The sequence below is a fragment of the Protopterus annectens genome, chromosome 3.part0 (genome assembly GCF_019279795.1).
Source record: "Protopterus annectens isolate FY-2018-M chromosome 3.part0, PAN1.0, whole genome shotgun sequence".
In the NCBI taxonomy this organism is placed as follows: Eukaryota; Metazoa; Chordata; order Ceratodontiformes; family Protopteridae; genus Protopterus; species Protopterus annectens.
The window spans coordinates 1,122,235,022-1,122,248,275 of record NC_056731.1 but is presented as its reverse complement, the minus strand read 5'-3'; the positions used below and the strand labels follow the sequence as shown (position 1 = coordinate 1,122,248,275).

General features: G+C 37.2%; 1 protein-coding gene across 3 annotated transcripts in view; it reads left to right on the top strand.

The window, feature by feature from the left end:
• The window catches only part of LAMA3 (laminin subunit alpha 3), a 2,187,360-nt gene that overhangs the window by 1,911,409 nt on the left and 262,697 nt on the right, over positions 1-13,254 (top strand). For all 3 annotated transcript variants that reach the window (XM_044065357.1, XM_044065355.1, XM_044065356.1), the window contains exons 46-48: positions 868-1,019; positions 6,551-6,661; positions 6,752-6,863. In XM_044065357.1, the coding sequence (XP_043921292.1) occupies positions 868-1,019; positions 6,551-6,661; positions 6,752-6,863 (375 nt within the window). The remainder of the gene's footprint in view (positions 1-867; positions 1,020-6,550; positions 6,662-6,751; positions 6,864-13,254) is intronic.

The window sequence follows — 13,254 nt, the reverse complement described above, 5'->3', positions numbered from 1 at the left end:
ATCAACCCCTGAATAGTTCACAGCAAAAGCAGCTCTAAATAAGAAAACAATCCACATTGTCACATGAGAGTCAATGGTTTATTCATTTGCACAGGTAAAACTATGAATGTATTCATACTATGGTGTTGGGTTGGAATTTGTGAAGATTAATAGATCATTTTCTGTTCTCAGTGAAGCACTAAAACATAGCCATGCTAGTGTTTTCTATCTTAGCATATCATTAACACCCTTTAGACACCAGGGGGTAACAACTAGATCTTTCTTAAAATTATAAACATTTATACTGAGCTATCACTACACATACTTAAAGGAGTTAAGGGGATTGCATTTCCAGGGCTGTCAGCCCAAAGATAAAATCTAAGTATTATTTTGCACCAGTATTAACTTAATGATATTTAAAATTATGGACTTTATGATAGACAGCCACCCTGCTTCCTCTGAGTTCCTTTTGGTGTTTAAGTGTTAATCAGGGGTTGTGGTTAGAAATATGAGACCCTTATTCCATTCCTTTTATTTGTTTGTTTTTTGGCAATGAGTAAATGCACTCTAATTTGCATATACATATACAGTTAATAAATGATAGATTGCAGTGGAGCCATGAGTTGTGACTATTGGTTCCTCGAGGTAACCTGCTACTGTTCTAAAGTTCTTGTATAATGTGAAATATTGTGTAATATCATGTAATATCGTGGCTACCCATGATATGTCCAAGCAACAAGGATATGCATTTTTATGCTCTTCAATTTTATTTCTCTAGAGTCTGAAATGATGGAATTCCATAGAAAATAAAAAACTTTGATTATTTGCATTCTTTAGCATTTTATGTTATCCTGTATACTCCAACTTAATTATCAATGTGTTTTGTAGCTTGTGATAGCTGTGTTACCACCCTGTTGTCCGACCTTAACAACATGGAAACCGAGCTTCTGAACATCAAAATTCGGATCCAGAATGCTAGTGCGAGTTCCATGTCACGTGAAAGGATGAAAAAAATTGAAGCGCTTACTAGAAATGCTAAGGTATATAACTGTTAAATCAAGCTACATTTTTGTAGAACTCTAGAAATGTTAAGGTATATAACGGTTAAATCAAGCTACATTTTTGTAGAACTCTAGAAATGCTACGGTATATAACTGTTAAATCAAGCTACATTTTTGTAGAACTCTAGAAATGCTAAGGTATATAACTGCTAAATCAAGCTACATTTTTGTAGAACTCTAGAAATGCTAAGGTATATAACTGTTAAATCAAGCTACATTTTTGTAGAACTCTAGAAATGCTAAGGTATATAACTGTTAAATCAAACTACATTTTTCTAGAACTCTAGAAATGTTAAGGTATATAACGGTTAAATCAAGCTACATTTTTGTAGAACTCTAGAAATGCTACGGTATATAACTGTTAAATCAAGCTACATTTTTGTAGAACTCTAGAAATGCTAAGGTATATAACTGTTAAATCAAGCTACATTTTGTAGAACTCTAGAAATGCTAAGGTATATAACTGTTAAATCAAGCTACATTTTTGTAGAACTCTAGAAATGCTAAGGTATATAACTGTTAAATCAAGCTACATTTTTGTAGAACTCTAGAAATGCTAAGGTATATAACTGTTAAATCAAGCTACATTTTTGTAGAACTCTAGAAATGCTAAGGTTTATAACTGTTAAATCAAGCTACATTTTTGTAGAACTCTAGAAATGCTAAGGTATATAACTGTTAAATCAAGCTACATTTTTGTAGAACTCTAGAAATGCTAAGGTATATAACTGTTAAATCAAGCTACATTTTTGTAGAACTAGCACAATTTACTGCTGCATTTGAGGGAGTGGTTACCTCTCATCGTGTATAACTTTCTTGCAGTTTTATTGTGCTTTATTTTAGTTACATAATTACTAACAGGAGAAGTAGACTAATTCTTGAGAATGCTTTTAAGCTACAATCTGAGACACAAGTATACATTACTGTCAGTCGTACTGATTATTAATTATATGAAATGCATTGTTTTGACTTCCATGGTTGTAAATACTTTTATTTGTGTAGTATAAGTTAATTCATCCATTTACATAAGTGCATGACTGTGTCTCTGTGCCATGATCTGTAAGAATGAATTTAAGCAAATATTTTTGATATCTGAAGAGAGGTGCATATAGCATGCAAATATTATTTAATTACTTTTTACCCCATTACTAGTTAATCAGCATAACACATCATGTTTAGATGAGTTTAGTAGTTATAGATGTTATCTTCAGCCATTCTGCTTCATTGAAAGTATTTTTATTTCCATCCCAGTCAGAAGCATAACACCTAGTTCGGCACAATCCATCTCCACCAAGCAATCAGTCCTGTTTCTGAAAACCAGCTCTCACAGAAGTTTTCTAGCCATCACACTGTGATGTTGTTAATAATGACCATTGTCACAAACACTGACACTCGATGCAGGTCATGTCCACTGACCTCATAGCTTACATATTTAATTGCAGTTCTTTGTCAGAAATAGTGAGAGCAGAAATAGTTATGCCCTTGCACAATATTTACATCTCTCACCACTGGACCCCTCTCTACGATCTTCCCTATACAGAGCACTATAATATTCTAAGTTTCTTTCCTTTGCTAGTTATGACACAAAGAAAGGAATGGACACTACATAAATCATATAGCCTTAGCTGTACATGAAATGCATGAGCCAAGTTCAAAATCTACTCAGAGGTATATTTAACTCCTATTCAATGTTTCTACCAAATGATCATACTCCATTCACTTTGCTCATTTGCTCATGTATGGAGTCCATCCTCCCATTTAATTATCAGCAATCACATAGTAATGACTGTTACAAACACTTGCAGAACAATCTTTCCTTTCTTAATGTTAACTGTTGCAGCCAGTTGTATGTATTTACAGTTTACACAAACAGGAGTATATGTGTATAAAGAGTAATGTATGTACACATACACACACACACACACACACACACACACACACACACACACACACACACACACACACACACACACACACACTTGAAACAGCATGCAACAGAGTCATACACTTCACAACTGCTTAGCAGAAGTGCAAACCCTACAAATGCAAGCCACCCCACCCACCCACAGCTCTGACAAATTAATTGCAGTTTCAAATACAGTCAATGCTGAAAATCACTACGTATTCCTCTGTGTTAGCAAGCACAGATTCACTCTTCTGAGTATTGCACTTATGGTGCTTTTGCCTTAGAACTAAGGCTTGTCAGTGATGTGGTGTTTCCATAACATATTTAGCACTAGTTTCCCGTCTCACATACTCTGTCAGTGAAGCTTTAACTGACATAGCTCCTGTCCCATAGCATTTGTTGGTGCACTGTTAAAATAAAATGACCTTTCTACATATCCTGCTAAGGTGTAGTATAACAAGTCATATCCAACTCTCAGAAAATAACTATTAGTGTCACCTCTTGAGCTACATAAATGTATTAAAAAGTAATCTTAACATGTTTTTCCTTATATATTTTATGCTGATTACATATACTTACCTGCCTTGACGATATCAACGTAACTATTACAACCATTACTGATGTGATACTCACTACTATTGCATTATGGAATAATAACCAAGTAATTTTGCTAAATTTTCTGTTTTCTTTATTCTATTTTCCTTTTCATTAGTTTGTATAATGCATTTCCTGGATGTATTATCTGCTTATAAACCTACAAAATATACAAATCATTATGCCTTTTTGATTTACATGTTCTATGGGTGCTTTCCTTCGTTGATTTACATGTTCTATGGGTGCTTTCCTTCGTTGATTTACATGTTCTATGGGTGCTTTCCTTCGTTGATTTACATGTTCTATGGGTGCTTTCCTTTGTTGATTTACATGTTCTATGGGTGCTTTCCTTTGTTGATTTACATGTTCTATGGGTGCTTTCCTTCATTGATTTACATGTTCTATGGGTGCTTTCCTTCGTTGATTTACATGTTCTGTGGGTGCCTTCCTTCATTGATTTACATGTTCTATGGGTGCTTTCCTTCGTTGATTTACATGTTCTATGGGTGCTTTCCTTCGTTGATTTACATGTTCTATGGGTGCTTTCCTTCGTTGATTTACATGTTCTATGGGTGCTTTCCTTCGTTGATTTACATGTTCTATGGGTGCTTTCCTTCGTTGATTTACATGTTCTATGGGTGCTTTCCTTCGTTGATTTACATGTTCTATGGGTGCTTTCCTTCATTGATTTACATGTTCTATGGGTGCTTTCCTTCGTTGATTTACATGTTCTATGGGTGCTTTCCTTCGCTGATTTACATGTTCTATGGGTGCTTTCCTTCGCTGATTTACATGTTCTATGGGTGCTTTCCTTCGTTGATTTACATGTTCTATGGGTGCTTTCCTTCGTTGATTTACATGTTCTATGGGTGCTTTCCTTTGTTGATTTACATGTTCTATGGGTGCTTTCCTTTGTTGATTTACATGTTCTATGGGTGCTTTCCTTTGTTGATTTACATGTTCTATGGGTGCTTTCCTTCGTTGATTTACATGTTCTATGGGTGCTTTCCTTCGTTGATTTACATGTTCTATGGGTGCTTTCCTTCGTTGATTTACATGTTCTATGAGTGCTTTCCTTTGTTGATTTACATGTTCTATGGGTAGCTTTCTTTCCTGGTTCCCCATTGAAAATAAGCCTTACCCACTAGGTCTAATCCAGTTTAACAAAACAGAAATAAGCATGTGTATGTATATATCTATACATATATAGCTATACACACACATTATATATATATATATATATATATATATATATATATATATATATATATATATATATATAAAATGTGTGTGTATTATTTGAACTATTGTTGTTTTTGGTATTATTTTTGCAAACTGTAACATTATTGTTCTTAAAATGTTTGTGCAATACTTTGGAGGTTTTTCCCCTAGCCTCTACTGAAAATAGGCTCCTACCCAGTCTTACTTTCCCAGTAATCAAATGCCAGTAAGTAAATAAATGTGACTGTCTCATCAGATATCAAAGAGCAAAGCTAAAAAGAATATAGAACAAACATTTTTTTTTCAAAGGGCAAACCTCCCTGCACTCCCTACACCCTGTGCTAGCTATGCATACCAACTGCAAAATCAAACTGCAGTGGGGAAAGGGCAAATTCCCAGACTCCGCTGTACCATGATCTCACTCACAAAGTTGCTGGCAGGTTATAAAACAAGGCAAAAAGAACATTCTCTCTTTTAGTGTTTGCTCTTACAGACTGCAATCATATATATATATATATATATATATATATATATATATATATATATATATATATGTGTGTGTGTGTGTGTTTATATTAGACAAACACACACTCACACATGACTAGCAACAGTGTCTATCCCTTCTTTCAAGAATGTATGATCATGCACTGATAGATGTATCCTCAGGTGAATTTGAACTCCATTGCTGGACACGCATTGATGTTTACAAAAATTACAGATGTCTTCATAGGGAACAGCTACTTGCAATCTTGGGTTTCTCTTGATTTATGGAGTCTGTGGTGCCACTGTAGCCATAGACATACACAGAGAGAAAGGAGAATGCAAATATTGGAAGCATACACCCAAACTACATATCTGTAAGTAAGGCGTGCAGAGGAAAAAGCTTCCAAGTGGTACTTGTGTGCCATCACAAGCTCCCTTCCATTTAACACTTTGGCTTTTTTATCAGTAAAGAGTCTTGTCAGCAGCAATGATGAAGCAATGATGCATGTGAACCAATACACACACACACACACACACACACACACACACACACACACACACACACACACACACACACACACACACACACACACACACACACACACACACACACACACACACACACACACACACACACACACACACACACACACACACACACACACACACACACACACACATCAACCTTGCATGCAGCAAATGATGCTTGGCTACCCTGAAGCATCTTGTGGTCATTTGAAACAATAAAAAAATAAGCCTAGAGTAAGGAGTAACAAGATCAAATCAACAAAATTGTTAACACTGTGTAATTAAAATATGTGACTTTCTCACTTAGAATGCAAGTGTTGATTCATGTACAGATTCTCTTTTTGTCCCATATGATGTCACAGTGCTAAACATCCTATATGCTTAGATAAGTCACAATGTATACATTAATGGTATTTAATAACTGAAGTAATGTAGCTTAGATGACTTCTTAAATATATTGTTTTTCCTGTTTTGAATTGGCTGCAGCATAATCTTGTCTTGCATAATACAGAGCATCTGATTGTCTGTTTCTAGATGTAAAAAACAAATGCTGTCATATTTACCTTGTTGCTTTGTAGGCATATATGTATTTCACAAATGTCTGTTAGTGTGTTAGCCTGTACCAAACACAAGAGCACCAATATTTTATAATAGCTGGCTCAGGTATCGAGTTCTAATGCTTCATGTTAGAGGTTATTGTTCCTTGCAGAAATCCTTTTATGCCTATATTTAGCATAGTTCATAGCATGATAATTACTTTCCGTTTTATGCATTGTAGATCTTGGTTGACAGATACCGACTTACAGTTAATTCTCAAAAGATGACCATAAGTGAACTGGAGACAGATACCCTCAATCTAAACCAAGACATTAACATCCTGGAAAATAAGGTAATATCTAGTGAACTTTGTTGCTAGATTAAAGTTGCAGCAGTTTGCCTGATAAGTCATGTAATTATTTATATCTATCCCCTTTTTAAGGTTAACTTTAATTCAAGAGAGGCTCAAAGGCTTCTGAATGAAATAGATAAAACCAAGGAACAATCAGAAGACTTATTCAGAAGGTTGCAGATCATCATCAGAATTATTCAAGGTAATGGTAACATAATGAACTACAGGGAATCTTTCACAGACATATAATGTGTGTGTAAGCTTGAAACGGATCATTCAGATGTACAAAAATGACTTTAATCCCTACTAGACTTGTAAACTCTGTGAATGGAGGCTGCTGTTACAGGGTCACTATAGGTGTTTTATATGACTTGTAAGTATTAATAAATGGTTGGTAACCTGTCAATGGTATCGAGGGACATGTCAACACAATGTAAGCTCTAAAAATTAGATATCTCCTATTTCTAGATGTAAATAGTTCAATACCCAAAGAATCTAGTCTAAACTATCTGCAGCCTGCGGTATCTACAGCATTAACATGAGAGACTGCTGGTACATCTTGCATATGCTTTTATAACCTTCCTGGTATTTTCAGCCAGCAGAGCCTCAAAATATGAACATCCCTCTAAGGATTTCTTCTGACAAACCTTTTTCAGAGTATTTCTTATAGGAAGCGACCGCTTTCTATTGACAGGCAAGATTTTAGATATTCCCTAACTTCAGTAGTACTTCACCACTGTTGTAGCATTTAATTTCAGCATTGCTCAGCTGACATTTTTGATGCATTTTTATTCTGAATGATAGTTGCTTATCCTAATGTTCACATTCAGGTATAATTTAATATACTAGAATAATTAATTCAGCATTATTCCAGTGTCTAAAATGTCATCAAGTAAGATTGCCACCCCACCTGCATTTTCTCTGTAAACCAAGACAATGACCTAAAAAGATGGACATTCTGCCATTACTTCAGCGTAACAACCACCTGTAGATATAGAAAAACTTTGCATCTGGAATAATCCTAAAGGGAAGCTACAGAGGAAGCTAAAATAAAGAGAACCTCTGTCATTTTCTGTGAAAAAGAGGAACAACCTATAAAACTTTGCATAAAAATTGTGCAGAAAGGAAGATGTGGAGGGGATTGTAAGGGAAAGAAAATCTTTTTTGTCATTTTTAGTCTGCATGTCCTCCCTGTGGTCTCGTGGGTTTTCTCCGGGTGCTCCAGTTTCCTCCCACATCCTAAAGACATGCTGTAGGTGGATCGGACACTCTAAATTGGCCCTAGGTATGAGTGTGTGCGTGTGTGTGCCTTCTGTGGAAGGTTGGGCACCGGGCTGGCAACTAGACACCGTAAAACTCCACTGCCAATCATGAGCAGACAGGTGATCCGCTGTGGCGACCCCTAACTGGGAAAAACCGAAAGAAGAAGAAGTACAAATAGGAAGAAAAAAATAAGAAAATATTTCCCTAAAAATCAGCTTTGGAGCACAAAAGTAAGTGCAGACAACGTTTCTTAGGTTAGTCCATGGCCTATTATTGAATGAAGCATTCCTTGTCATACTATCCATGTTATAGTAATTACAGTACTGGAAAAAGTCCATATGGTTCCATGTTTAGCATGCCCCCCCCCCCCCACCCCACACACACACACACACACACACTGCTGCATAGTGTCAAGCAGTGTCACCCCTCCTGGTATAGCAACTCTCACTCTAATTGCATCAGAGATGTTCCCCTTCTCATCTCATTATTTAAAGGACACAGTCCGCCATCTCAGCTGAAGTTGTCAGGCATCTGTATTCAGTTGATATTACCAGTGTCAGCCCAACATCTCAGCTGCAGTTGTCAGGCATCTGTATTCAGTTGATATTGCCAGTGTCAGCCCAACATCTCGGCTGAAATTGTCAGGCATCAGTATTCAGTTGATATTCATCAGTATTCAGTTGATATTACCAGTGTCAGCCCAACATCTCAGCTGAAGTTGTCAGGCATCAGTATTCAGTTGATATTACCAATGTTACCACAGTCTGCACCAGTGACTCTAAGCGCTTCTGCCATTATCTCTACTTTATGCTGTCAGACATGGTTTCACTAACCAAATCTGTAGAAAGCTAAAGTCTCCAAGTTCAAAGATAGTTAGGATGTGATCTCATATTAGGTACTGGTTTTATTTACTTACCATTTGTTAACTTGGTTGATGTACTGCTCCTTTGACCCTTTTTAAGCATGATTTGGACCATTATAGCAATTTATTGTAAAAAGAAGTTCTGTACTTACCATAATGTTCGATCTATGTTGTCCTTTTTCACTCTTCCTCAACTTCTGGAATTGACTCACCCATTTTACTAGCTCGTGCCCTCCAACAAACGCTTGTGCTCCTTCCCTACCTATAATATACCACCCCTAACATCCCTCAGATCTTATGTGCAGCCTGATGGTAAGGCTATAAAAGAAATGCCATAACAAAGGACATAAGTGTCCTGAAAAGTATCATTCCTCCAGTAATCAGTTATGGAAAAGTGGAGGGGGGTGGTGGGTGAGGAGTTGAGGAAGAATGAAAATGGACAACACAGATGGAACGTTATGGTGAGTACATAACTACTTTATCTGATGCTGTCAATTTTCATTCATTCTTCAACTGATGGGGCAGAGTCCCCAGAATTCCTTGGTTGATTCTAAGGAAAGATATTCCTGAGTACGGTTGAGCCAAAGGCTGCCATTCTTCTCGAGACCTGATCTATTTTGTAATGAGTGATAAAGGTATGAGTATTTGACCAAGTTGCAGCCACACATATATCATCCATAGAGGCTCTAGACTGGAATACAGTGGAAGTAGCCATAGATCAGGTTGATTCGGGAGATTCAGTTTATTACAGATTAAGGAGAAGCAGTCTGTCAGCCATCTAGCTGAAGTTACCTTTGTAACTGATTCCGCCCAGCTTATTATGTGCAAAGAGAACAGACAGTTGAGCTGTCTTTCTAATCCCTTTTGTTCTGTATAGATAGAAATGTAATTGCCTATGAACATCCAGTAAGTGCAGCATATAGTCCCCTTTGTTTTTACATTTTGGGAAGAATACTAACAGGTTAATAGCCTGGTTAATGCTGGATTCTGACACCACCTTAGGAAGGAAGGAAGCATTGGTATATAACGTGACCCTGTCCTTATGAAAAATAAATATGGAGGCATAGAAGATAATGCTTGAGGTTTTAAATTCTTTTAGCAGATGTAATTGCAACTAAAAAGGTGTTTTTCCAGATTAAAAATGTTAGATCACATCTAGCTGCAGGTTTAAAGGGGGAATGAAATTAAGGCTTGCAGTACCAAATTTAAATCCCATGGTAGCATGGGGTCATTACAAGGAGGAGTTAGCAGAAGACTACCTTTCAAAAAGGCTTTGCACAATTTAGAGGAAGTCAGAGAAAATTTTTGAAATCCCACATGAAAGTTAGAAATCGCTGCAAGGTGAACCTTTAATAGTTGATGAGCTACCACCCTCACTAAGCAAATTCACCAAAAATTCAAGAACAGAATGAATTGGAGCAGAAAAGGAGTCTATCTGATTCTTCTCTGCCCAAAAAAATGGACCTTCAACATTTAGTCCTGCAGACTTTCATAGTAGAAGGCTTATGGGAAGAAGGTAAAGGTATGGAATGGACAGGGGAAGAGAGCATTGGTTGCTTGGCTATTAATGGAACTGGAGAAACCATGCTGTTAGTTTGAGATTTGCGCTATCTAGATGAACCATGCCTGCCTGGTGGGACAGAAGGTCTGGAATTGGATCCAGAATCCAAGATGGGTACAGTAGATGAGGCCAAAGGAAGGGAAGCCAAATTTATCAAGGCCAGTAAGGTGCAATGAGGATGACTTTGCTCTTCAACCTGTCTGCCTTCTGAAGGAATTTGGGAATTAGAGGAGTAGGATGATAAGCATATACAGGGGTGTGGGGCCAGTTGTGAAGTAGAGCATCCCTCTGTGATTCTCCTGGTGGGGGAATCAGGGCAAAGAAGCTGGTGCACTTATTGTTTGGGGGAGATGCAAAAAGATCACAGCAAGAGAAAAAAAAGGAAATCCTTAGGCTGCAGTGTAAAGCAAAAACACTAAAAACCAAAAACACTGTAAGGCGGAAACAGACCACCTCAGAAAACACTTAAGTGTAATAAAAGTTTAATGAACACTTTCATCAAAAGACTTCTTCAGAAAATAAAACAGTAAAGATGTATGAAACATTTTAAATACAAATTTAAAATGATGAGTACCAGTCACGTTCTTTACACAATTAATACAGAATTAAACAATCATTACCATGCTAAGGTTAACCTTTTACTGAGAAAACATCTAATATTAATCGTATCATTTAAACTTGGTGGCTGATCTGCTGCCAACCTAATCTGCCAAGGTGTGTCGTTTCTTCTCCATGGTCTTTATAACTTCCCCTTCTCATATCCTGCATTACTAGCTCTAAAACAGAAAATAGAAATTTTTTTGCATTTTGTGGTGTGTCTAAATAATGCATGTTTATTGTCATTTGATTTAATTTAATAGAGATGCTCCTTAATGCTTTTTCTTAAGCTCTGAGTGGTCATCCCTATGTGAAAACGTGGGCACCCATAGCATATCGCTATGTAAATAATACCTTTATTGTTACAGTTAAATCTACCTGAAACTTTGATAGTAGATGACAAAAGTTATAAAGCTGTATATTTCCCCTCATAAATCTGCTTGCAAACTGTACAATCATTACATTTAAAGGTCCCCCCAAACTTTTCTGGGTAGCAGCGGGTCTATTTTCATGCTGGCACTTTCAAATAGCTGTTTCTTCTTATGTTCCATTTTATAAACAAAAAGAGGTCCTTTATCCACTATATCCCTGATGCCATGGTTTCTGTTTTGTTTATTTTCTGAAGAAGTCTTTTGATGAAAGCATTCATTAAACTTTTATTATGCTTAAGTGTTTTCTGAAGTTGCCCATTTTCACCTTACAGTGTTGTTGTTTTTTAAAGATCACAGCAAGGTTGACCACAATGACTGAAAATCATTTTTGTCACTTCGAAGTTGAGAGACCACTCATGAGCTAGTAAGATGGATCTGCTGAGTTTGTCTGCTATCACAGTGGACTTCCTCAGAATGTGCATTACTATTAGAAAGCAGTTGGAAGATATCACCCAATACCACACTCTGTGGGCTTCTCGACATAAGGAATAAGATCTGGTTCCCCCTTGCTTGTTGATGTACCAAACTGCTGATGTGTTGTCTGACTGGACTGCAATAGTCTCAAGAGAGAGAGAGAGAGAGAGCCTTGGAATGCCCGCAATACTAAAAACACCGCTCTCATCTCCGGAACATTGATATGCAAGTTGGCATCGGGAGACCAAGTGCCTTGGAATCTCTTCCCCAGAAATGCCCCCCACCACCCAATCTGGGAACCATCCATGTTCACTATGGCCTTGGACTGAGGGAGGATGAAAAGACGACCTTATAGGAGCTGCTCTGACTGTATCCACCAGGAAAGGTATCGTTTGCATACATGGGTTATTCTTATCGACCATTGTATTGCTAACATCCGTTGAAGAATTCTCATGTGGAAACTTTCTAAAGGGACTAAAATTATTGCCGCTGACATTGATCCCAGGACTTGCAGACTCAATCAGGCTGAAATTTTATACTTACTAAACAACAGAAAAAAAGAAAAAAAAACCTACAGAAAAAGAAAAAAAAAAATCAACTGCAGAAGCATAAAATCCAAAAATGTTTAATACTCCAGCGTCTTGACTAACAAGCCTTTCACAGACTTCACTGTGAAAGGCTTGTTAGCGGAGGCACTGGAGTATTAAACATTTTTGGATTGTATACTTCTGCAGTTGGTGTTTTTCATTTTTTCTGTGTTTTCTTATGAAATTTTATACTGCAAATTATTTTCCTGACTTGCATCCTTATTGTTTGCACTCTTGACAGAGGAAGAGAAGCTACCATAGATACTGTGTTGAACACTGCTCCTATGAATTCTAATGTCTGGGTTGGTGGCAGATGAGATTTGTTGTAATTTATGGTTATTCCAAGATGCAAACGGGTCTGTAACACCTGAACTATCAGTCGATGCCTGGTTGGGGCAGTAATGAGCCAGTCGTCTAAATATGGAAACACCATATGCACTTGATGAACATCCAGGGGGCTGTGGTGAGACCAAAGGGCAGTGCTCTGAACTGATAGTGACTGACACCCAGCTGGAAGCTCAAGTATCTTCTGGGTCATCTGTTCATCTTTATGTGATAGTACATATCCTGGAGTTCTATCTGCTCATCTTTATGTGATAGTACATATACTGGAGGTCTATCAAACACATCCAGTCATCCTTGCCAAGAAAGGGCAGAATGGACTGAACCATGACCATTGGAAACCTTGTGTCAAACCGACTTGTTCAGTACACACTGAGATCCAAAAGTGATCTCCAGTCACCTGTTTTCTTTGGTACTAAAAAAGAATCTTGAGTAAGTTCTGGATCTATTTGGTCTGGTGGGACCTCTTGGATGACTTTTTTTCTAGCAGCTTTTGGATTACTATTGCTGCTGCTTTCCCCTGATTGAGTGGAACA